The sequence below is a fragment of the Camelus ferus genome, chromosome 2 (assembly GCF_009834535.1).
Source record: "Camelus ferus isolate YT-003-E chromosome 2, BCGSAC_Cfer_1.0, whole genome shotgun sequence".
Classification (NCBI taxonomy): Eukaryota; Metazoa; Chordata; class Mammalia; order Artiodactyla; family Camelidae; genus Camelus; species Camelus ferus.
The window spans coordinates 448707-473532 of NC_045697.1; the positions used below are offsets into that span (position 1 = coordinate 448707).

Here is a 24826-nt window from a genome sequence, read left to right on the forward strand (position 1 = left end):
CAGGAAGCGGGCCTGGGCCTGGCCGGTGGGAGGTGGGGGGATTAGGGGCCCGGATGGGGTGTGGCCGGGGCCCGGGGCCCACTGGCTGGAACGCGTGCGCGAGGTTCGCCGGGCCGGGCTGCGGCCCTTGCCCACCTCGTACGCGTGAAAAGGCTTGACCTGGGGGAGATTGTTTCCCTTTTAAAAATAGTAGCTGGAGGAGCAGGTGTAAGGGGCTCTCTGTACTAGTTTTTGTAACTGCAGTGAGCTTATAATTACTTCAAAATTTAGAGGAAATAAATAGAAGTTGCTTTTCATAGAATTGCGCTCCTCGTGGGATGCTCCATCCTCCCCGTGGAAGAGAGTTTCCGTCCGCACCGAGGCCGAGTGGGGACCCACTGAGAAAACTTGGTTCAGAGAAAGTTTCTGGGCCATTTACTTGTGTGCGGAAGGGTGGCCGTCTTTCAGGGAAATAGGAAAATGCAGAGATTAAGGACGACTCTTTCTGAGTGGAATGCAGTCGGGAAAGGATGCGCGCCCTCTGTCCCGTGCTGCAGCTGTGAACCTCATGCGGCCGTGAGCCTTTGAAGTGTGGCTGGTCCAAATTGAGGTGTGCTTTGATCGTAAAATACACCTGGATTTCCAAGACTTCATGTCGAAAAAGAAATGTAAACTATCTCATTAATAATTTTATACTGATGATGTGTTAAAGCTGGAATATGTTTGAGGTATTGGTTAACATATGTCACTAGGGTTAATTCTACTCCATTAAAAAAAAAAAAGCTTTTTAAATGTGGTGACCAGAAAACTTAAAATTTCATGTGTAGCTTTAAAAAAAAAATTCTGTTGGACGGTGCTGATCTAGAGCAAGTTTAAAATAAGTCATGTGCTTATTCTATCAAACTCACAAGCTGCATTGTTAAAGTGACATTTACTCAGCGTCACAATGCTGTAGCACTAATTCTGACCTCTGATGGCTTTGAAATCATAAAAGTAATGCACATTTATGAATATGTATTTTGATTTATTAAGCATTATGCAGGTTAGAAGGTAGTTATTTGCCTTTATTAATACTTTAAACAAGTTTCTTAGCTATGAAGAAGTCTTTAAGGTACTTCATTTGGAAAATTCCAACTGAGATAAAGATTAGTGTCTGTGCAAATGCCCACCATAAAACATTGTTATTTGTATCTTCACTGGTTATTCGAAATTTTTCTTCACGGTCCTGCGAAGAAGAGAAATAGGGAGGTTTAGTTTCTTAAGGTACATCATGCATGAATTTGAGGAGAAGGTGCTCTATGCATTCAAGTTACTTAATGTTGCCCAGGTAATATCTTATGCCAATGTGCAATATCTGATTTTCTAAGCCAAGATGTGTTGTGAGCCAAAGACAAGGAGTAAGAGTCAACCTTATAAAACATTTTTGTACTCTGGTGTAAGAGATCAAGTATTTGATCTGTTACTTTATGCGTTTTATTTGTCACCATCAAACAGAGTGATCATTACCTAATAATAGTGTTAGAGTTTCATCATTTGAGTCCTTATTTTTAAGCAGCACTGTGCTCATTTTGTTTTCCGGATAAGGAAACTGATGCTTAGAGGTGGTAGAAGGTTCATAAGTGGTGGAGCAGATCTGAGCCCACGTCTGACCAGAGTCCACTGAGCACAGTCCCCCAGGAAACAATGTCACAAGAACAAAATTGTGACTTAGAAAGTGGGCACACTGAGACTCTCCAGGTCCTCGGGTGTGTTTGGAAGCCCTTATTTATTCATTCTGTGAGCTCAGCCTACAGGTGAATGAGCCGCAATCCCTTTCCTGGAGGAGCTCACGGTCCAGTGGACAGTGGAAGATCACTCCCCCCAGTCCCTGCGTGTCCGCACAGCTCTCGCTCAAAGAAAGGGGGACAGGCAGTTTATTCTTCCCTTGGTTCAGGGGCTCTGTCTTGAGAGTTACATTCCTGCAGGGAGAGGTTGAATAGCTGAGTAGGCAGACTGACCCTTTGATAGTTTTGTTCTTTGATTATTTGCTCAATTTGCTCAATTAGATGTTCAAGCTTGAAGCTCACTTCATTAACTTTGTCCTTTGCTTGAGCAATGGCTGCATCAAGGTCGTGTTCTCCAACTCGAATGTCTAAGTGGATCCGCTGCACAAATAGGAAAAGGAAAGAAACATGTTCTCAGCCCAGCTCGCCCTCTCCCTGCTTTGCCCTCTGTGTCTTCCCATCCCTTCCTTTTCTCCTCTCCCCCTTTCCAGAGCAAACACTGCTTCATCCTCGAGCTCTCTTTTTCCTGACCACACTCAAGTCCCCGTAATACTCGGTGGTCTATCTCTGTATAATGATGCATAAAATGGTACCTTCGGGCCTGAAAGAGGACTTGTATCTTCCTGAACTGTTGTTCACTGTTAGGTGAGTGCCTGTGGCCCTGAGAGAAATTGACTGCTCTCAGGAAAATTTTCTTCACGTGTAACTAAATTTCTAATGCTAAAGTATACATTCTCATCATGTCTTCTCAGCATATTTAGAAAATGGCCAATCATCATCTACCGTGTAAGAGTTTTATTTATTGGAATTCCATTGTTAATTCACCCTCAGCCCTCAATTGTTTTCAAGCCTGAATAATCACAGTTCTCTTAACCTTCCCTCCCAGTTCTCATTTTTCAAGCCCTTTAATCAACTTTATAGTTCTCCTATGAACCCCTTCCAAGCTCGGCAGCTCCCTCTTTGGTTGCTGTGCTGAGGTCTGGGCACAGGGCCTTCACACACCTCCAGCCGTCCTGGGTGCAACAGTTCTGTATGTCGGTGTCATGCCTGAAGAGTGCTGATGCCGTGCTCCTTGCCAGAGGCACAGGGAGGCTTACACTTACCAGCTTGCTCCCTCCGAAGGACACAAGCCTTGTAGAATTAGATTCTAAGCAAATGATGTGTTCTCCAGGTGAATGTGAAGTAAAATAGAATGTTCCCTGTGGGCCATATAGCTTTGACAACAATACCTAGGATGGAGGATATCCACAATTTAAGTTTATTATTTACTTTCCATTTAAAAAATAAATCTCCCCTGTATACTCTAGTAAAAATCATGCAGTTCTTTAAGAAGAAGTCAAATGGCCAATAACATGAAAAATATTTAACCTTGCTGGTAATCAAAAACATATAAACCACAGTAAGGTATTCTCTATTAGTTATCCGGTTGGCAAAGACTTAGAAGTACCCAGGGATAGTACTGAGAAATATGATCTGTAAACACTGACTGTTTGGGAATGTAAACTGAGCAACTGTTTTAAAGCGTGATTTGACTCTATGTATTAAAAATTAAAAGTGTGTACGGCTGTTGACTCAGCAGCGCTACCTGTAGAAGTTTATCCCGTGGAAAGGTACAAGTAGAGTTACGTGTAAAAGCACAATTATTTGTAAATAAAAATTTTCATTTTTGAAATAACTATTACTTTTCAGTAGAGGTTGATTAAATTTAGGAGAAGCCAAATGAAGAAATGCTAGGAAGCAGTAAAAGAATGTTACACCCATCCCTGTACTAAAGGTGCCATGGTGTCCTGCGGTATAGCGGTCTGTATAGGATCCTGTTTTTCTAAAAATATCATTTATAAAGGGACACATACTTTGAAGAAGATTCTGAAGATCTGAAGAGTACATACCAAGCTGTTAGGCAGTTATATTTGTTGGAGAACTTTGATTTTCTGCTTAGTATATTTCTATATTGTCTGTTATTTTGAAAAACAGGTATAGGACTTTCAGTCTAGCATATAAGGAACTTGGTAGTTGTCACTGTGTCTTAACAATAAAAAGCTTCATAACAAGAAAATCAGTTCTTAGATCTGTTACAGAATTGAGGTCATGGGGCAAACTGCTGCCCCCAGAATTGAAGAGAGAAGCCAATACAGAGAATTACAACTTACCAGCACTGGGTTCTTTTTACCCAGCACATCATGTCCAACTGTCAGCAACAACAGAAAAATAACAGGGCATACTAAAAGGCAAAAAACACAATTTGAAAAGACAGAACAAGCCTCAGTAGTAGATTCAGATATGGCAGGATGTTGGAATGATCAGACCAGGAATTTAGAAAAAGCATGATTAATATTCTGTGGCCTCTAATGGAGAAAGTAGACAACATGCAAGATCAAATGCATAATGTGAGCAGAGATGAAAATTCTGTGGAAGAATAAAAAATACATGCTAGAGATCAAAACCACTGTAGCAGAAACAAAGAGTGCTTTTGGGTTCATTAGTAGACTGGACAGGGCTGAGGAAAGAATTTCTGAGCTTGAGGTTATGTCAGCAGAAAATTTCAAAACTACAAAGTAAAGAGAAAAAAGACCAGAGAAAGAAAAGGAACAGAATATCCAAGGACTATGGGACAGCTGTTCAATGTGTGACATACATGTAATGGGAATACCAGAAGGAGAAGAAAGAAAATGACAGAAAAAAACATTTAAAGCAGTAATGACTGAGAGCTTCAAATTAGTGTCAGACTCCAAGCCACAGCTCTGGGAGGCTTAGAGGACACCAAGCAGGATGAATGCCAATGAAGCTACACCTAGGCATATGGTATTTAAAACTGCAGATGTCAAAGATAAAGAACAAATCTTGAAATGAAGCCAGAGGGGAAAAACACCTTATTTATAGGGGAGCAAAGATAAGAATTAACATCCAACTTCTCAGACAACATGTAAGCAAGAAGACAGTAGAGTGAAATATTTAAGGTGTTGAGAGAAAGAACCCACCAACCTAGAATTCTGTATCCTGCAAAATTCTCCTTCAGAAATGAAAGAAGAATGAAGATTTTCTCAAACAAAAGTTGAGGGAATTTGTCACTGATAGACCTGCCTTGCAAGGGATGTTAAAAGTTCTTCAGAGAGAAGGATAATGATATTGGTCAGAAACTCAGATCTATGTGAATATTGGGAAAGTATTAGAGATGGAATAAGTGAAGGTAAAATTAAAACTTTTATTTTTCTTAGTAACTGAGCTGATAAGTCTTTCAAAATAACAGCAACAATGTATTGATTATAGTTTGCATGTAAATAAAATGACTAACAGCAAAGATGCAAAGGATGGGAGATAGGGATTAGGATTACTTGGTTATCATAAGGCACTTGCACTGCCTGTGTAGTGATAGGGTGTTACTAGAAGTGAACTTGGATTAGTCCAAAGTGTATATTGCAAACTCTAGGGCAACCACTGGAAAAAAAAGTTGAAAGAAATATAGTTGATAGCTAAGAAAAGAGATACAATAGCATCACATAAAATAATTAAAACCACCAAAGACAAAAAAAGAATGGAAAACAAAAATAGGAACAAAGAGCAAGGATGGTAACTAGAAAACAGAAACAAACATGGTAGATGTTAACCCAACTATATCAATAGTCACTTAGAATGTTAGTGGTCTAAATGCACCAATCAAAACAGACGTTATCAGAGTGAATCAAGAAACCAAACCCAATTATGTATATGTTGTCTGTAAGAAACTCTTTAAAAAAAAAAGACACGTATGGATTAAAAGTTAAGGAATGGAGAAAGATGTATATGCTAACCTTAATGAAAAGAAAGCTGGAATATTTATATTAACTTCAGGCAGAGTAGACTTCAAAACAAGGAAAATTATCAGGGATAATTACATAACGGAGTGTCATGTAATAATAAAGAGGTCAGATCTCCAGGAAGACAGTCTTTAACGTCTACACATCTAACAACGGGGTGTCAAAATACGTGAAGCAAAAACTGGAAGAACTGCGAGGACAAGCAGAAGAATCCACTGTTACAGTTGGAGACTTTGATACCCTCTGCCAGAAGTGGGCAGATCCAGCAGCAGATCAGCAAGGACACAGTAGAACTTGATAGCACCATCAACCAACTCAATATAATTATCTGTAGACAGCTTCATCCCACAAAGCAGAGTGTACATTCTTCTCAAGCTCACATGGACCACTCATGAAGGTAGACCACATATTAGAAGGCAACATAGGAGAAAATCTAGACAACCTTGGGTTTGGTGATGACTTTAGGTACAACACCAAAGGTGTGAGCCATGAAAGAAAGAATTGAGAAGCTGGACTTCATTAAAATTAAACTTCATTAAACATTTAACATTAAACATCATTAAAATTAAAAACTTCTCTGCAGAATAGAAAGCTGTCTCTCTGTCATGAGTGTGAAGAGACAAGCCGCAGACTGGGAGAAACTATTTGTAAAGGAGATATCTGATAAAGCACCGTTATCCAAAAGATGCAAAGAATTTTGAAAACGACAATGAGAAAATGAGCAAATCAATTTAAAAATGGGTAACAGATTTGAACAGACACCTCGCCAATGAAGACGTGGCAGATAAGCACGTGGAAGGATGCTCCCCATCACATGTCATTAGGGAATTGCAAATTAAAAACAACACTGAGATACCACTATACATCTACTAGAATGACCAAAATCCAGAACACTGACAACATTAAATGCTGGTGAGGATGTGGAACATTAGCCCTCATTTACTGCTGGTGGGAATGCAAAGTGGTACAGTCCCTTGGGGAGACAGTCTGGGGCTTCTTTCAAAACGAAGTGTACTTTTACCATACAGTCCTGCAGTTGTGCCATTTTTTCCAAATATATATGTATTTTATTTTTAGTTTTCAATATATTTTTATTGAGGTATAGTCAGTTTGCAATGTTGTGTCAATTTCTGGTGTACAGCACAATACTTCAGTGATATAGGAACATACATGTATTTGTTTTCATACTCTTTTTCACCATAAGTTACTGTAAGATAACTAAATATGGTTCCCTGTGCTATACAGTATAAACTTATTGTTTACCTATTTTATATATAGTATTGTGTATCTGCCAGTATCAAACTCCCAATTTATCCCTTCCTACCCACGTCTCCCCTGGTAGCCATAAGTTTGTTTTCTATGTCTATGAGTCTGTTTCTGTTTTATAAATAAGTTCCGTTTGTCTTTTTTTTTTTTTTTAATTCTACATATAAATGATAATCATATGGTGTTTCATCTTTCTCTTTCTGGCTTACTTCACTTAGAATGACAATCTCCAGGAACATCCATGTTGCTGCAAATGGCATTACTTTATTATTTTTTATGGCTGAGTAGTATTCCATTGTATAAATATACCACAGTCGTGTCATTTATTTACCCAAATTAGTTGGGAACTTGTGTCCACATGAAAACCTACACATAGATGTTCATAGCAGCTTTATTTATAATAGCCAAAATCTGGAAGCAACCAAGATGTCCTTCTGCATGTGAATGGATCAATAAACCATGGTATACATCCTGACAATGGAATATTATTCAACAGTAAAACGAAATGAGCTATCAAGCCATGAAAAGACATGGAGGAAACTTAAGTGCATATTCCTAAGTGAAAGAAACCAGTCTGAAAAGGCTGCATACTGTATAGTTCCAATTATATGACATTCTGGGAATGGCAGAACTGTGGAGAAAGTAAAAGGGTCAGTGGTTGCCAGGGGTAGGGAGGAGTGGATACATGGGCGTGAATAAATGGGTTCCAGAGGAGTTTTCTGGGAGTGAAGCTACTCTGTGTTGATACTATAACGTGGGTACATGACATTGCACATCTGTCAAATATGAGAATGTACACCACCGGGAATGAACCCTAACGTAGACTGTGGGCTTCGTGTGGTTGTGACAGGTCAGTGTCGGTCACCAGCTGTAATGGCCGCACTGCTCTCTGGCTGCTAGTGGGAGAGGCTGTGTTTGTGTGGGGCCAGAGGGCATCGGGACCTTTGTAGTTGCTGCAGAATTGTCTGTGAACCTAAAACTGCTCTAAAGTGTAGTCTGTTAAATAATTTTTAAAACAGGTGTGTATTACACGTAGAAAAATGCAACAAAGATTCTCCTTTTTTAGGTCTTTCAATTTTGATTTGGGGAAATTAACAGGTCTTGCCATCTACTTTATCCCACTTAAGCGACCATTGACAGGGAAACTTTGTTAAATAAAACTGCGTTCAAGAGTCAGATTTTGCAGTTGATTTCTAATTTTTTTACAAATAAGAGTCCTCTTCCTTGAAAAAATACTCAAGTGACTCCTCATTACCTATTAAATTCAGTTTCTGAGCCTTAGTGTCATGTCAGGGTTCCACGTGGTCTGCTTCTAGTGGAGAGTCACGTCAGCAAACATGTTTGGAATACCTGTTGGTTTGGGGTGTTGGAAAAAGACTTGCTTGAGTTTAAACCTCAGTGTTGCCACTTGCTGATGATGTGATCCTGTGGAAGTCATTCTGCCTCTCATGGTTTTCTCTTCGACAAGATGGAATAGGAGTATTGGACACGGAAAGATGGAAAGTGGAATTCAGATGCATGGTTTGAATGGTACATGAATATTTTCATTGTCTGCCCTGCCGACCCTACGAGCCAGGTTATTCCCTTGGGCTGCCAATCCCGTGGGCTGCACAAATTCAAGTTTGCAACCGCCAGTACCCTCTGCCCCCAGACCTACTGACTCAACAAGGAACAGTCAGTCCTTGTGGGGCTGCTGCCCAGGTCTCACAGGGGGACCTCAGCTTGTAAGAAACGTTAAAACTAGAGCTGTGTCTTGTCATCTTACTTCCAAATAGAGAGAGACTTCCTGAAAATCACGTTTTTGGGGTGAATTTCCTCTCTCTCCGAGGCTCATGGCCAGTGTTTGCTGGATGTTTTCAGAATGAATGGAAATGTTTCTGCTCCCATCTGGAAGGGGGTGTTGTTTTAGGTAGCAGTGTTTTTTTTAAGAATAAAGCACCTCTGCCTTTTTGAAACAGTGAACAGGGTTTTCTGCAACAGTGGGAGCACAAGTAAAATTTGGGTTCCGGCTTAATATGTGTTTCCAGCTTGGTCATGGAAGATGACCGGGGAGGCACAGAGGAGAGCTGTGTGTTGGGGGAACCCAGCAGGAAGCATAGGAGGTGAGGACATCAGGAGGAGAAGGTGGCTGTCCTAACGGGTGCCTGGAATTAGCGAAATGGTCCCAGTGGACCTCCTGTCATGTAGGTGCCAGGTGGACCAAGAGAAGACTGCCACACAGGCAAGAATCAGGTGTCCGGTCGTCTAGTTGGAACGGAGCTCCCGGTCCTGTGTGAGGGAGGGTCACAGTGTCTAGCTGAGCTCAGTTGTCCTGAGACTTGAAACCTGGGCCCGTCTGCATCAAGTGCCCTCTCCTTGCCAGCGAGAGAGATGCTGTTCCATTCTGTGAGGCCCTGCCACCGCTCTGCTGCCCCCGAGCATGTCCTCGGGACAGCAGGTCCAGAGGGAAGTACTCCCTGAAACTGTGTGTGAGTTACTGGATGGAGCGGCTCACAGGACCTAGAGCTGGTGCAGTGGGAACCAAGTCTGCTAGGACCATCATGCAGATGAGAAAACTAAGGAAGAAGGTGGTAGCTCCCTGCTCATGGCGTGGCTATGGAGGATGGTCTGCACTCGCACGTGGCCCCAACTCCTGGGTCCACACTCTGTCCTTCTGCCCAGGTGCCGCTTCTACTCTGCTGCCTCCGTGAGGAGGAGTCCTGAGAGCAGACAGACCAGAGGCTGCCATGTTCCTGCAGAAAGCCCAGCAGGACGGGGACCGTCTGACCTCATGTTCTGGGAAGGCCATGGCCCTGCAGAGCCTTGGGGGTCACCAGCCTGTCGCCCCCTCTGCCCAGCCTCAGGTGGTGGGCATGAGGCCTGCCTTGGGTGCTGGTAAGGAATCTCTGCTCCTCAGCTAGACTGTGGGTTTGTGGAAGGCAGGCAGTTTCTTGGTGCAGAATCTTTAATCAGAGCTGCACATGTGAAAAACGAGGTGCTGGATGGTGAGTGCTTTTGTAGAGATTTACAAAGTTTGTGGGCATATGTGACATATGAATTGTTAGGAAATGAAAAATTTCAGAAGCAAGAGATAGAAGAATGTTTTACCTCATCATTGTAAGTTGTAACAGCCACAAACATCCCCAAACCAGGGGCGGATTGAAGGAAGTCATGCCGATCTGTGTCCCACTGCTGTGTCTTGAAAGTCCCTGTTTCAAAAATAGAAGACATTATAAAATAAATGTAAGAAGTAGGTATCTGTGATCACTGGTGAATGAATCGCATTAAAAAATTACCCAAGTCACAAAATACTGTTTGTCTGAACAGCTTGTATCCTGGTCATTAGCTCATGTCACAGAGTAAGAAGATTCCAGAATACAGAGTTCTTGGTCCAGTTCTCACTCTTTTTACAAATTACTTCACTGCTCCAAGCCTCAGCATCCTATTTAGGAAAATGGGTCTGACATGTATCCTTCCTAAGTGTCAGAGTTGTGAGGACTATTGAAAATGATAAAAAAAATAAGCCAATGAAAGCTTTCCACCTAAGACGTAAACTCCCTGTGGGTCAGGACCAAGCGACCTTTTCCAGCGTCTCCCCAGCAGTTCTCCTGTGTTCATAGTGAATCCTTCCTCTTGCTGTGTCCAGAGGCTCCTGCTAAGGTTTGGGTCCCTGGAAGAGTCAACCACTTTATCCATTTTGGCTGTGATAAGCACCACGTGGCTTAACTTCCCCCTCGTACCCTTGAAATGTACAATGGGAATGAAAAAATACCTAACATTCATTGAAAAGTGCTGAAAAATAGCTAACAGTACATTCCACATGCCAGGTTCTGTCCTCAGCACTTAGCCTGCATCATCTCATTTCCTGTGCTCTGAGGAAGTACAGTGACTCTTACAAAACGTAGGGTTAGGGTGTCAACCCTCCAGGCAGTTTGAAATCCACACATGACTTACAGTTGGCCCATTGTGTCCGCAGTTCCACATCCCAGATTCAACAGGCCGTGGATCATGGGTCCGGTACTATGTGCGATGGAAACAATCCATGTATGATGCACCTGTGCCATTCAATCCCATGTTGTTCAAGGGTCAACTATATTCTTACCCATTTACACACCCCCTCATTTGACAGGTATGTAATGAGCACCTCACAAGGGCTACAGTGTTGGGGGAGCTGAGGACAGAGTGAACAAAACAGACGATGTCCTTGTTCCCAAGGAGAAACAATGAGTAAATACATGTTGAAGATGTTAAATACACTGTCAGAAAAAGCAAGTAACAGGGACAGGCAGTGCTGGAGGATTTGGGAGTGTTACGTGGGGGAGTCTGGGATGGCTTCTGACATTTGAGCAAAGATCTAGAAGAATAGGGGAGTGAAAAAATGTATGTAATTTTATATTTATCACATGTATATATATTACATCCGTATTTATCTGTCTGTATATCCCATTAAGTGCAAATTATGTGCCAAACACCATTCTAAAAAATTTACACCTAGAATCTGAATTCTCATAACAATAGTGCCATGTAGGTAGGTGTTGTTTTTATGACGACTTTACACATCGTCACACAAACCAAAGCATAAGGTAATCTGCCCGAGGTCACGTACCTGGCAAGTAGTACAGTCAAGATTTCAACCCTAGGCAGTGACTGCCTCTGTACCACCTCACAGTGCTGCCTCCACTGGGAAAGATCGCTCCACGCAGGCGTGTGTGTAAAGGTCCTGGAGCGGACAATGCTTGTGGTGTTCAGGGCATAGCAGAGCTGCTGGAGTGACGTTAGCATGGAGAGATTCTGGGAGATGAGGTTGAAGGGGTAGCGGGGCCGGATCACAGAGGGTCTACAAATCCATTGTAAAGATTTGAGGAGGCAGGTGGGTGGATGGAGGAAATGATGTGGCTTTCATTTAAGATTTTTATCACGTGGAGTAAAGAATGAAGAAGGGTCAAAAGTGGAAGCGGGGAGGCTGTTGTCATAGTCCGGATGACTGTGGTGACTTGGACCAGGTGCTAATCGTGGAGATGTAAAAAGTGTTGGGTTCTGTATTGTCCCTGTTTTACAAGTTGGAACCTGAGCATTGGAGAAAGTCACAGATAGAAGTTGCAGAGGCATAATTAGAGCCGAGGTGGTTTGATTCCGAAGCCCAGAACTACACTCCAGAGCTACCCTGACTCCCTGGGAGGCAAGAGGAAAAGTCCCAGACGGGGACCTGACTCGAGAACTTCACCCTGGACATGACTGTGCAGGCAGCCCTGGAAAGGGGGCATTTCCTGGGTGGGAAGGCTGTGGCACTCTTGAGCCTGGCCTGTGTGTTGGTGTGACTTCAGTTCAGGCCTCGTTCCCTCCAGAAGTTTGTTGACTATGTGTATAGTGTATATTCTATACTTCTTAGAATGCTCCATCTCAAGAGGGTCTTCAAAAAGGTAACAATGATGATTCTGGAAAAGATGAAGTAAGTCCATTTCACTCTATTTCCCCTGCTAATTACAACTGAAAACTCTGGGCAAACTGTATAAGGCGACCATCAGAGGACTGAGAAGCAGGGAAGGGAAGATGACTCAAAGGGCGACCCAGCAGTGAGCTCCTGTTTGTTCCCCCACCCCTGTGCACCTGACCTGGGTGCTGGAGCAATCTGCAACCACACACTGTGTTGTTGGTGAGAAAGAAAACCTGCTCAGGAAGAGTCTGCTCTCTTGGGAAGGGACTGGAACGGGCAGGCCCTGCAGCAGGACCCTCTGACGACTCCTGCCCTGCTCCACGTGAGCAGCATGAAGGGACTGCACCCACCCCAGTGGTTGCTCCACGTGAAGACTGGGGTGAAGCCCCATCCTGCACTTGGCGAAGGACAATACAGAGGTGGAGTTGGGGCAGGATTACCTAGGGAGGGAGCTGGAGAAAGCGCTCTTTAAATCTGTGCATGGGGAGTCCTGGGCACACCTCTGAGCGGCCTGTGCATGTGACCAACCAGAACAAATAGAGCAGAAGCTTTGAGAACCCACCAACAGTGTGGAGAACACCCAGGTTTGAGACTGGCCTCTAGGCAGCACACACGCAGGGCAGATCAGGATAGAAGTGCAGAGTCTCAGAAAACGGACATTAGGACATGGGATCTGAATCTAAGTGGGCTGACTACCTGCTGAAATAGAACATTTGAATAGGAGCCAGTTATATAACATAGTACTCAAAATGTCCAGGATACGTTCCAAAGTTATGCACCACACCAAGAACCGTGAGTGAAGAGAGACAGTTCATGGACACCAACACCAAAATGACAGCCACTGAAATCACCTAAGAGTTTTAAAGCAGTCAACATAAAAATGCATCAACAAGAAGTCTGAACACTCAAAATAACTAGAAAAATGGGAAATCTCAGAAAGAAAGAGTAGAGATATTAAAAGAAAATGGACACATTAGAACCAGGAAACATACAATAATTGAAGTTGAAAACCAACCAAATGAACTCAATAAAAGAATGGAGATGACAGAGAAAAGAGTCGGTGAACCTGGAACTAGATGGATAGAAATAATCAAGTCTGGTCAATGGAGAGAAAACAGATGGAAAGAAGAGCCTCATGAATCTCTAGGACAGTGATCAAAGGTCTGTAACTTGCGAGTCCCAGAGCAAAGGAGGAAGATTATAGGGCTGACTAGACACTGAAAGAAATGATGGCTAGAAACTTCCCAAATTTGGGGAAAGAGGTAAACCTACAGATTCAAGAAGCTGAGTGAACCCTAAACAGGCTCAACTCCCAAGTCCATCACCAGATCCATCATGATCAAATTTCTCGAAACCAAAGACAAAAACAATTATGTTAAAAATCCAGAGAGGAATGCTGCATTACTGATGGGGAAAAACAATTTGAGTGACAGCAGACTTCTCATGAGAAATGTAGAGGCCAGAAAGAAGGGGCACATTTTCAAGTGCTGAAGGAAAAAGAATTGTCAAACAATTCTGTATCCACCAAAATACCCTTCAGAATGAAGGCAAAACATTCTTAGGTCAAGGAAAACTAAGAGTTTTTCACCAGAACACCTGCTTTAAAATAATTGCTAAAGGAAGTTCTTCAAACAGAAAGAAAATGGTGACAAGGAAACTGAAGATCAGGAATGAAGAGAGAATGGCTGGAGGGGAGCCACAATAGAGTGTCCTCTTTCCGTTTTTTAAAAAAAAGTTGTTTGCATGCACCCCAGTATTCACAGCAGCACTATTTACAATAGCCAAGACATGGAAACAACCCAAATGTCCATCAACAGATGGCTGGATAAAGAAGGTGTGGTGTATTTATACAATGAAATACTACTCAGCCATAAAATGGATAAAATAATGCCATTTTGCAGCAACATGGATGGACCTGGAGATCATCATTCTAAGTTAAGTAAGCCAGAAAGAGAAAGAAAAATACCATATATCGCTTATATGTGGAATCTAAAAGGCACAAATGAACTTATCAACAAAACAGAAACAGACTCACAGACAGAGAGCAAACTTATGGTTACCAGGGGTTAAAGGGGGAAGGAAGGGATAAATTGGGAATTCAAAAATTGCATCTGTTGGGGAGTGATGGAAATGTTAGCTGTCTTGATTGTGGTGGTGGTTTGATGGGTGTATACATCTATCAAAATTCATCAAAGTGTACATTTGGAATATGTGTAGTTTACTGTACAGGAATTACACCACAGTAAAAGTGTTTTTAAAAGTTGTTTGACCGTCTAAAGCAAAAAATATAACATTGTCTGATGATGTTCTCAAAGTATGTAGAAGTATTTAAGAAACTGTATTACAAAGGGTGGGAGGACAGAGGGCATGACCATAAAGTTTCTGATTCCTCTTGAAATGGTAAAATATTGATCCTTCTAGACTGTGGTAAGTTAAGTACCTGCTGTGTATTGTAACCCCTAGAGCAACCACTAATAAAAACAAAGAGATGCAGTGAAAAATACTATAGATAAAACAAAATGGAGTATTATAAAACGTTCAGGTGACCCACGGGAAGGTACAAAATAGAAAACAGAAACAAAAACCAAAGGGAACAAGAAGAAAGCAAGCCGTAAAGCGGCAGACCTAAATCCTGATACACCAAGAACTCCATTACATGTGAACAGTCCAGAGACCAGACAAAGGTGGTCAGAACGGAATTTTTAAAAATGACCCAACGATCATGCAGTCTTCAAGAAAACCACTTTGGTTGTAATGCTATGATTAGGTTAAAAGTAAAAGGGTTAAAAAGATGAATCATTCTGATGATCAGAAGAAATCTTGTGTGGCTCTGTAAGTATCAGGCAAAGTAGACTTAAGAGCAAAGGAAATTACCAAGGACAAAGAGAGGGTGTTACCTAGTGATAAAGGGGAGACAACCATCGTAAATGCATCCGCAGTCTCAAAACACGCGAAGTAAAACTGCTGAAAGGAGAAATCAGATGAATCCACCCTTGTAGCTGGGATGGCCACACTCCTAGGCAATGGACAGGACTACTGGACATGTAAGAGCTGACCGCCACCAGCCAACAGGGCCAACTTGACTTTTACAGGATGTTCCCCCTGAACAGCAGAAAACATTTCTTTTCGAGACCGCGTGGCACATTCACCCAGTGAGGCAGCGAAGCCCTAAGCCTGATCCAGCACCTTGGCTGAAGCAGCGGGGTGTTCCTGGAGAGGAGCGCACAGCCGGGCAGTCAGAGGGCTCTCCAGGTACATGGCACCTGGGGGTGTCCGCTGGGTGCCAGGCCAGCTCTAAGAGACAGCTGGGCCACACCAGCACCACGCACCTGTACGCACTGGCCCTGCCCCTGTGGACACACTCACCTCTCCGCTTTTCCCCGCAAGTACCCCGACCCCTGCGGCCTACCGTCCTCTGCCTGCCACCGCCCCGCGGGGCTCATCACCCTCCCGCACCTGCCTTCCTGTTCCAGCAGGTTCTGTAAGGTGCGGTGCGGGTGCAGGGACGCACCGCGAACCTCTTCCATGGGCCTCCGGGGCCTGGCCCTGGGCTTCCTGACACAGCGCGATGGGGATGAAGGGGACGAGGGAGAGGGCCCCACAGCAAGTGTTCATGAAGGGATTCTGGATGCACGAGTGCGGGGGAGGTTTGCCACGAAGCTCCCGCGCTGAGCAAGGCCCACCCGCCCCCCAGAGGAGGTGTCATGCCCCACGGCTGCCACCAGGTGGCAGGGGAACCATGTGCTCGCGGCCAGTGAACGGACCAGCCCGCGGGACACGGGGACCTGGAGCGCAGACAGGCAGCCCGACGTGCTTGCCCCCAGAACGTAAGGGTGCACCTGTCTTAGGGCACAGAGCCCGAGTGAGCACTTGTGGCCTGCTCAGTGCAGAACTCAGTGTGCCATCGGCACCTGCAAGCCCTTGGTGAAGTATCCCTCCATTGCTGTAGGGCTTTCGCACGTGATGTTTCCTGTCTGAGCCAGAGTGGGGGCCACACCTGCTTCTCTGGTGGCTTAGGACAGACACCAGAGGGCCGAGCTGACAAGCATGTGGCAGGTCAGGACTGTGCCAGGTGCTCCAGGGAAGGAGCTGCCTCCAGCTCAGAACACGGGTACAGAGCTCAGAGTCCCCAAGCTGTCAGCCAGTGCTCTTCTGTGGCTCCCTGACTGCCTCCACCTGGAGAAAGTGAGAGGCCAACGCCTGAAACTCTTCACATGCTGTTTTTAGTCCCAATGAGCAAAAGCGCACTGTTAGCTGGATCTGACGACTGGTGTGAGGTCACTCATGTCCTAGATGGGTGTGCTTCCCTGGACTCTGCTGGGGCTCAGAGCTGCGAGCAGGTGGCACGGCTACCACGTGCCCTTCCTGGACTCGAACGTCAGACACGGTCTCAGGTCCCCACAGATCCCCATGAAATTTTTAATTTGTTTGTTTCATTTTAACAATGATCTAAAAATGAAGACTTAAATATAAGACATGACACCATAAAACTTCCAGAAGAGGACACAAGCAAAACATTCTCTGACACAAATCATAGCAGTGTTCTTAGATCGGTCTCCCAAGGCAAAAGAACGGAAAACAAAAATAAACAAAGGGGACCTAATTAAACATAAGCTTTTTCAAATCAAAGGAAACCATAAACAGAATGAGAAGACAACCTACAAAATGGGAGAAAATATTTGCAAACGATGTGCCTGACAAGGGCGTAATTTCCAAAATAAACAGCTCATACAACTCAATACAAAACAAACAAACAAATCAAAACAATGAAGAAATGGACAGAAGACCTAAATAGACATTTCTCCAAAAAAGACATACAGATGACCAACAGGCACATGAAAAGATGCTCAACATAGCTAATTATTAGAGAAATGTAAATCAAAGCTACAATGATAAAACAGCCATCATCAAAAAGTCTATAAACAATAATGCTGGAGAGAGTGTGGATAAATGGGGGCCTTCTATACTGTGGGTGGGAATGTAAATTGGTCCAGCCACTATGGAGGGCAGTATGGAGATTCCTTAAAAAGCTAAAAATAGACTTACAATATTATCCAGCAATCCCACTCCTGGGCATATATCTGGAGAAAACTAATTAAAAAAGATACATCCACTCCAGTATTCATAGTGGCAATATTTACAACAGCCAAGACATGGAAACAACCTAAGTGTCTATCAACAGATGACTGGATAAAGAAGTTGTGGTACATCCGTACAATGGAATATTACTCAGCCATAAAAAGAATTAAATCTTGCCATTTACAACATGGATGGACCTAGGGATTATCATACTAAGTGAAGTAATTCAGACAGAAAGACAAATATTGTATGGTATCATTTGTATGTAGAATCTAAAAAGTGATACAAATGAAGTTATTTACAAAACAGAAACAGACTCACAGACATAGGAAACAAACTTACGGTCATCAAAGGGGAAGGGATAAATTAGGGACATGGAATTAACAGATACCTACTACTATATATAAAATAGATAAACAACAAGGATTTACTATATAGCACAGGGAGCCATATTCAGTATCTTGTATCTTGTAATAACCTATAATGGAAAAGGATCTGAAATGACTGAAAGGATCTACATGACTGAACCACTTTGCTGTACACTTGAAACTAATACAATATTGTAAATCAACTATACTTCAATTTTTTTTAATTTAAAAGTTATTTTTAAAGAAGTTCATAACAGCCAAGAAGGAAACACCTCAAAAACACCTTTCTATTACTAAACCCAATCTCAGTGATTTTGGTGTCTCTTTAACTCTAGTAACATTTATTCAGTTAAGGTCTGCTTTGATTTACACCACCTTTTGTTTGGTTTATATTTACCAGGTATGTCTTTTTCCATTCTTTTACTTTTAACCTTTCCTTATATTTAAATGGTTTTGTTTGAAAACAGCATATAGTTGTTTTATTTTTAAGTCTAGCCTGACAGTCTTTGCCTTTTCCTTGGAGAGTTTGTCCACTTACACTTAATTTAATGTAAAATGTAGTTAGGTTTAAGCCTATCATATTGTTGTTTGGTTTTCATTTGTCCTATTTGTTCCTTGTTCCTTTATCCGTTCTTTCTTGCCTTTTTAAAAAAATTGAGTATTTTTTCCATTTTTTTCTCCATTAGCAACCCATACATTCTGAGAGTCTAGGACCATATTCTCTTCTAAAGGAAAATTAGAGCACATGGCCTGACACGTCTCCAGGCTCTCCCTGTGGCTGCAGCAGGCTTTGAGTAGCTGCGCTCTGCCCTGCGGATCTGCCTGGGAGAGCTGTCTGAGGAGACCTCGGAGTTGGGGTCCAGGTGGTGGGTGGGTGGAGCAGGTGGAGTCATGGAGGAGCCAGGGCAGAACCAGGGTGAGCTGCAGTGTCCACAGGGGACAAGGACTCTCAGGACAAGGGGAGGCCAGGCTGAGACGTGTCCCCACAGAGCTGTCAGACGCTGTCTGGCTGCGTCTGCCTTCCTGCCTCAGCCCCTCCACTGGGTGAGGTGATTCTTGAGCTTGTGTCCTGAGCTAAGTCCATCCAGCTCGTGGGCCATGAAATGGCAGACAGGGTGGGCAAGCCACTCCTGTCCCTCCTCCTTGTCCTTGTCACCCTCCTCCCCTTGAAATGCAGGTTGAAAATTTCACAGGTTACCAGGAAAACAACCACAGAGCCATTCACCCAGGAGTCGGGGGGCCCCTGGGGTCAGGGAGCACAAGGAAACACTTATAGCACATTCCGTGTGTCTGTCTGGGTTCTAGGGGCGTTACCAGTATTGGTTACCATCCAAGAGAATAGACGTGTTGTTAGTCTTTATCCCATTTCACAGATGAAGTGGAGGGGCTAGGAGCTGCCCAAGGGAGAGCTGAGGTGGGACCTGGGCAGTTAAACCCCACGGCCTCAAACTAGCTTCTTCCCACAGTGGCCACATGGCAGAGAGGGTTCTCCCCAGCACCCCTCCCAGATGCCCCTCCATGGAGGCTCTGCTGTGTTTGCCTGAGTCTTTGCAGTATGGGCTGTGATTCACGTGTAATGGACAAGGTGAGCTGAGAGGTGAGTTGGACACAGTCCAGCGTGAGGCTGAATTGATGTAAACACGCACGGTCAGCACTGACAGAGGGTCAGCCCCACTAGAGGTAGTGCCTGCTTCTCTTTGGTCTTTTTTGCTGTAAAACTGGGGAAGCTGACACGGTTTCTGACTTGCGTGTTAAATATCCTACTGGATTTTCCATGAAGCTCTGAGACCCTGGGCCGGAGCAGCTTAGCTGTGTGGGCGCACTCAGCCAGGAGTGTGTAGACCCCGCCCCACTCACCAGGCTCTGTGGGCACTTTGCCCGCGCCTACCCCTCCCCGTGGGGCACTGTGGGTCCCGGAGGCTGAGGCTCAGAAGACACCCTGACTTGTGCTGCCCTGTCTTGCGTTGCCAAGCTCACCTCGAGACCTCACATACCTTCTGAGAATTCAACCACAGTTAGCAGGATTAACAGCATGAGAGAGTCTTTTACTTCAGGAAGCCTGACAGCTGGGAAGACGGATCAGGCTTGGGTCCTGTGGTGGTGTTTGGGTTTCCCGTTGTCAGAATTACGCAGTTGGCTCTTGAGGCTGTTTGCAAGTCAGTCTGGCATAATTGGATAAACAAACTATCTCAAGAGAAAACCGTGCAGTGTGGCCCTCTGCCGAACAGCACCCACATCAAGGGTCGGCAGCCTGAGTGAGGTGGCGGCGCGAGCCCCACGCTCAGCAGGCATGCCTGACCTACCTGTCACCAGCGTGTCACCTGGAATGTCCTCTATGATGCACTTTTCCTCTCGTTCCCCCATGTGGAAGTAAAAGGCTTCCGTGGAAAGCAGGAAACAAAAACTTAGAAGAAACGTTAACACTGGCATCTCTGTGGCTGCAGCCACTCCTGGTGGTGCTTTGTCAGCAGCGGATCCGTTGCAGGTGACCCTGCTCCTGGTGTCTGGTTTCCTTGGGTAACCTTGTACATTGATTTCTGTGAGAAGTGACATGTGGCGGCCGCACTTGGGTGACCACAGCCAGCCCCAGGGAACAAGATAAAGGGACATCTGAACCTGGGGCCTGGCCAAGCAGGGCTAAATCAGAGCTCCTACATCTCTGTTACTTGGAAGGACTTGGAAGTGTTCTCATGGATTGCAGGGCCACATGAGGCCAGGGGACCAGCGCCAGAGGCCACCCTGAAGCCCCACACCTGGCAGGTGCCCAGCAGTGGCCCGAGCTGTGCTGTCATGACCAAAATGAAATGGCCGTTTTCTGGTTGTCTCCACTGCTGGGCAGGAGGTAGGGGAGGAGAAAGTGGAGGTCATGGGGGTGGGGAAAGGAGCAGGTGTGCGCCTGTCGGGGGGTGGTGGGGCTGGGATGAAGGCATCTGGGGCTCAGAGGAGGCGCGAGCCCGCGTCTGACTGAGTCCTCACCCTGGGCGCCTCTCGGAGGCTGTTTTCTCAGTAAAAAACAGAAGAGAGTTAAAGTTGCTCAGTGTGAGGTATTAGCTTATTTTAGCTCTGGCACCCAGTGTTTCCTTTTTAAATGTTTTATTTTGAAATATTTATAGACTCACCAAAAGTTGCAAAACTAGTATAGAGAGGTCCCATGTACCCACCGCCAGCGCCCCACAGTGGTAACGTCTGACACGACCAAGGTGCCGCCAGCTCGGCGCGGAGCCCGGAGGCACGATGAGCTGGACCGCGACTGTACGTGGGTGTCACCAGCTCAGCACACACTCGTTTTTTTAAAATGTGAGTATACTGTCAAAAAGTGCTTCAACAAATAATCACGAACACTCTTGAACAGGCAGGAAAACAGGCCAAGACGTGGCGTCACTTCCGGGTTAAGAGATAAGCACCCTGCGGCCAGGTGGTTCCGCAGAGCTGCTCTTTAGCTAGGAGACGGGGGACGGGCGACCCAGGGCGGGCATCCACCAAGCGGGCAAGAAGTGGTGGTCCCTGCCACGCGCTGCGAGGAGGAGCCTGTGGCACCACGTCCTCAGTGCACAGCGGCACTCAGAGGGGGCGCCCTCGGTCGGCTTTTCTGCACCGGCTGGTCTGCTGCTGGGTGTGCCCGGGCCAGGCCATGGCGCCCAGCCCACTGTCTCCGCGTGTGACCTGCACTCAGCCACCCAGCCTGGGAGCCCACCTCCTTGCCCTCAGGGACCTGGCTCCCTGGGGGTTCAGTCTTTCCCTGCCTGTTGGCTGGTGCCTCCACTCCTGTCTCCCTCCCTGACCACCAGTCTGTCTGGGCTGCTATGACAAAATGCCATAGACTGCATCGTTTGTAATCAGCAGACACTTATTTCTCATGGCTCTGGAGGCTGCAAGTCTGAGATCAGCATGCCAGCACAGTTGGGTGCAGCAAGGCTGTGTCCTCACTTCGCAGGTGACTGAAGGGGTGAGGGAGCCTGTGGGGTCATTTCTGTGAGGGCACTGGCCCCACACCTAACTCATCACCTCCCAAAGGCCCACCTCCTAGTACCATCACACTGGGCGTTAGGACTCCAGCCTTCGAATTTTGAGGGACACACTTAGACCACAGCGACTACCAGTGCTTTGCTGGTGAGAAGGGCCACAGTGGTGTTTACAGCTGAGACGCCAGGGCTGATCCCAGGCTCGCCTTCTCTGCCACTGACCTTCGGTGTGACCTTGGACAAGCTCCCGAACTGCTCTCTGCCGCGGTTTCCCCCTCTGTAAAGCTAGGATAACTCTAGGACCCCGTTTATAGGGTTGTTGTAAAGATCGGATGATACACGTGCAGAGAGTCGGGAACACTTGACCCCAGCACACAGGGAACGTTTCAGAAATGGTTGCTGCTACTGTGTTACAAACTGACATCCTGACGGTCTGGTCCGATGAGGTGTCTTCACTTCATCTCCACACACTTCCACAGAACCTTTTCCTGTGGACATTTTTTAGCACACAAAACGAGAGAGTTATGTGATGAGCCCCAATTCTGTTCGTTTAACCACCAGACACACCAGACCCGTACTTTTCCTGGAGTATTTTAAAGCGAATTCCAGGTCAGAGGTCATTTTCACTCAGTTTTCCACGTGCATCTCTAACTAGTAAGGTCTTTACAAAACAATGTAAAGTTCTACCAGATTAGATTCTTGGTTGATGGAGGTTTCCTTCGGGCACCTTTAATACACTGGCGCTCTTGCCCTTAAGGTCTCTGCTGCTAAGTGCAGTGAGTCTGTCAAGGGTCCCTTGGATGTGACAGTCGCTGCTTTGGCTGTTTTTCAAAGTTCTCTCTTTGCCTTTGTCTTTGTTCTTTAGGGTTTTTTTGGTGGGGGGAGAATGTAATTAGGTTTATTTTTAGAGGAGGTACTGGGGATTGAACCAGGACCTCGTGCATGCTAAGCATGCGCTCTGCCCCTGAGCTGTACCCTCCCCCTCTTTGCCTTTGTCTTCAGAAGTTTGATTATAATGTGTCTTCTTTGGGGTCTCTTTGAACTCATTTTACTTGGAATTTAGTGAGCTTCTTGGATGTTTATACTGATGTCTTTCATCAAATTTCAAATGTTTTCAGCCATCATTTCTTCAAATATTCTCTGCCTTTTTCTTTCTCTTTGCCTTCTGGGACTCCCACAATGTGTATGTTGGTTCACTTGGCGGTATCCCACAAGGCCCTTAGGCTCTGTTCATTTTTCTTCAATCTTTTTCCTTTCTGGTCTTCAAACTCAATAAATTCCATTGTCTTATCTTAAATTCACTGATTCTCCTACCTGCTGAAAATCTGCCTTTGAGTTCTTCTAGTGGATTTTAAATTTCATTTATTATGCCTTTCAGCTCCAGAATTTCTTTTTGGTTTCTTTTCGGGGGTTTCGTCTCTTTATTGGTTTTTCTGTTTTGTTCACACATCCTTTTCTTGATTTTCTCCACATCTTCCTTTAGTTCTTTGAACATCTTTGAAACAGTCATTTTAAAGTCTTTGTCTCCAGTGTACTTGCCATTAGATCTTTTTCAAGAACGGTTTCTGTAATTTGTTTTTTCCTTTGATAGTCCATTCTTTCCCTGTTTATTTGTGTGCCTTGTGATTTTGTTGTTGCTACTGAACATGAACATTTGGGTCTGGTAAAATGGTAACTCTGGGCACCAGGCGACCTCCTTCTCTGAGGTTTCCTGTTTTGTGTTGTCATTGCTGTTGTGGATAGTTGTAGGCTGTCTCTGAGGAGCAGCCTGAGGTGTAGACATAAGGTTTTCATTTCTGAGATTTCCCCTCAACATGTGTTGTCACATTGTAATTTTCCCTGTATATGCAGTTTTCTTTTTTTAATGCCCTTGTCTTTAATGTTTGGTTCCCAAAAGTGAGAAAAGGTGAAAAATGAAGGGGTGGTCACCTGGAGGACACCAGCTGTGGGGAGGGGCTTGCAACAGCAGGGGAGGTGCTCCTGCCTCTTTGCATCTTTGTTACTAGAAGCAGCAGTCAGTGATCAGAGCACAGATCCCCAGCATTTGGAGAACAGGCTCTTTTTTGCCACCCTGGCTCCCACCAGCTGTGTTCAGGCTGCTCCAGAAATGGATGTATTGCCTCCTGGCCTCCTGCCTCCTGGCTGGGGGTAGGGGTGGGTAGCTGCTACTGTGCTAAGAGCCAAAATTGACCAAAATTAACACAATTTCCCATTCCAGGCTTCTACAAACCAGAGGCGCAAGCCATCAACAGACTCCAGAGTTCCCAAATGGCTACCTCAGAGGATTCTGCCCCTGCAGTTGATGTCCTGGTGGGAGACAGAGTCTCACCTCTCGCCTCCTGCTCCACCATGTGCTGCTTGTCCTGTGGCTCTTGTGCTCTTGTACAGAGAGACACTAGTTCTTTAAAATGAAAGCCTGGTGTAAAGAGTGTTCTTCTGCTGCGCTGTCCTCGCCTCTGGGCTTCCTCAGGGGACAGAGACAGGGGATGCGTCTGTGCTGAGGCAAGTCCTCTAGGAGTCCCTCCAGTGTGGCTCTCTTGCTAGTAAAGTCTCTCAGTTTTTGTTAATTTGAAAATGTGTAAAAGCCGTCATTCTTGACAGAAGGGGTTGAGCTCACGGGCCTGGGCAGCCAGTTTGTTTCTCTCAACATGTTAAAAGTTTTGCCTTCTGATCCTCTGCTGCTGCCGAGAGGCTGTGCACCCCAGACACTCCTTTACAGGTGGCCTGCTCTCTTCCTCTGGGTCCTTGGAAGGACTTCGCTGTGTTTGGTTCTCGGCAGTTTCGTGTGATGTGCGTGGACCTGACTGCTTTTGGTCAGGTGTCCTGTATGGGGTACATTGTGCTTTCTGTTTCCAGAGATACCTTTTTATTTTAGCCAGTTCTATAGCTTTTGTACTGCTTTCTCTTTAAATATTATCTCTACCCCACATCCCTGTTGTATCCTTCACAGTGTCTGATTTAAAACATTTTGTAACTTCTTGTTTTATATTCCTTATCGTTTTGAGTACTTCCGTGTCTCTGCCTCTTTGTGCTGCATCCTGGGTGATGTGTCTTCCAGTTCACAAAGTCTTTCTCCAGCTGTGCCTGGATTAGCTCTTCAACCCACTGACCGAGGCCCTGCCATTCTACACCATTTTTCCTTTCCTAATCTATCTATTTGTTTCTAAGTATTCCTTTCTGATTGGCCTTGTTTTTCACTTGT

At 45.0% G+C, this 24826-nt stretch overlaps 1 protein-coding gene and 1 long non-coding RNA gene across 3 annotated transcripts; one reads left to right on the forward strand and one right to left on the reverse strand.

The window, feature by feature from the left end:
- Positions 1 to 1039: 1039 nt before the first annotated feature.
- On the reverse strand, positions 1040 to 20385 carry LOC106728802 (transmembrane emp24 domain-containing protein 11). 2 transcript variants are annotated; one of them, XM_014553370.2, is made up of 5 exons: positions 19966 to 20230; positions 9890 to 9990; positions 2846 to 2971; positions 1977 to 2123; positions 1040 to 1204 (listed from the first exon to the last, which is right to left on the reverse strand). In XM_014553370.2, exons 1-5 carry the CDS (start codon positions 20213 to 20215, stop codon positions 1055 to 1057), a joined length of 774 nt encoding a protein of 257 aa, XP_014408856.2. In that variant the 5' UTR covers positions 20216 to 20230; the 3' UTR covers positions 1040 to 1054. The 2 variants fall into 2 exon arrangements, with proteins under 2 accessions (XP_014408856.2, XP_032348081.1); XM_032492190.1 differs by lacking the exon at positions 2846 to 2971 and having other exon boundaries at positions 19966 to 20385.
- On the forward strand, positions 17704 to 24191 carry LOC116667515. Its single transcript, XR_004324324.1, has 3 exons — positions 17704 to 19259; positions 20776 to 20959; positions 23843 to 24191. It is a non-coding gene; the product is annotated as an uncharacterized LOC116667515 (long non-coding RNA).
- Positions 24192 to 24826: the final 635 nt, after the last annotated feature.

Bases quoted from the DNA above. Each gene is read 5' to 3' on its own strand.
- LOC106728802 (XM_014553370.2), bottom strand. From the start codon at position 20,215: ATGTCACTTCTCACAGAAATCAATGTACAAGGTTACCCAAGGAAACCA. The intron at 9,991-19,965 runs GTAGGTCAGGCA...TTTTTGAAACAG, and splicing joins AGGTGACACGCTGGTGACAG to GGACTTTCAAGACACAGCAG. The intron at 2,972-9,889 runs GTAAAACATTCT...CCTCCATCCTAG, and splicing joins TTACAACTTACAATGATGAG to GTATTGTTGTCAAAGCTATA.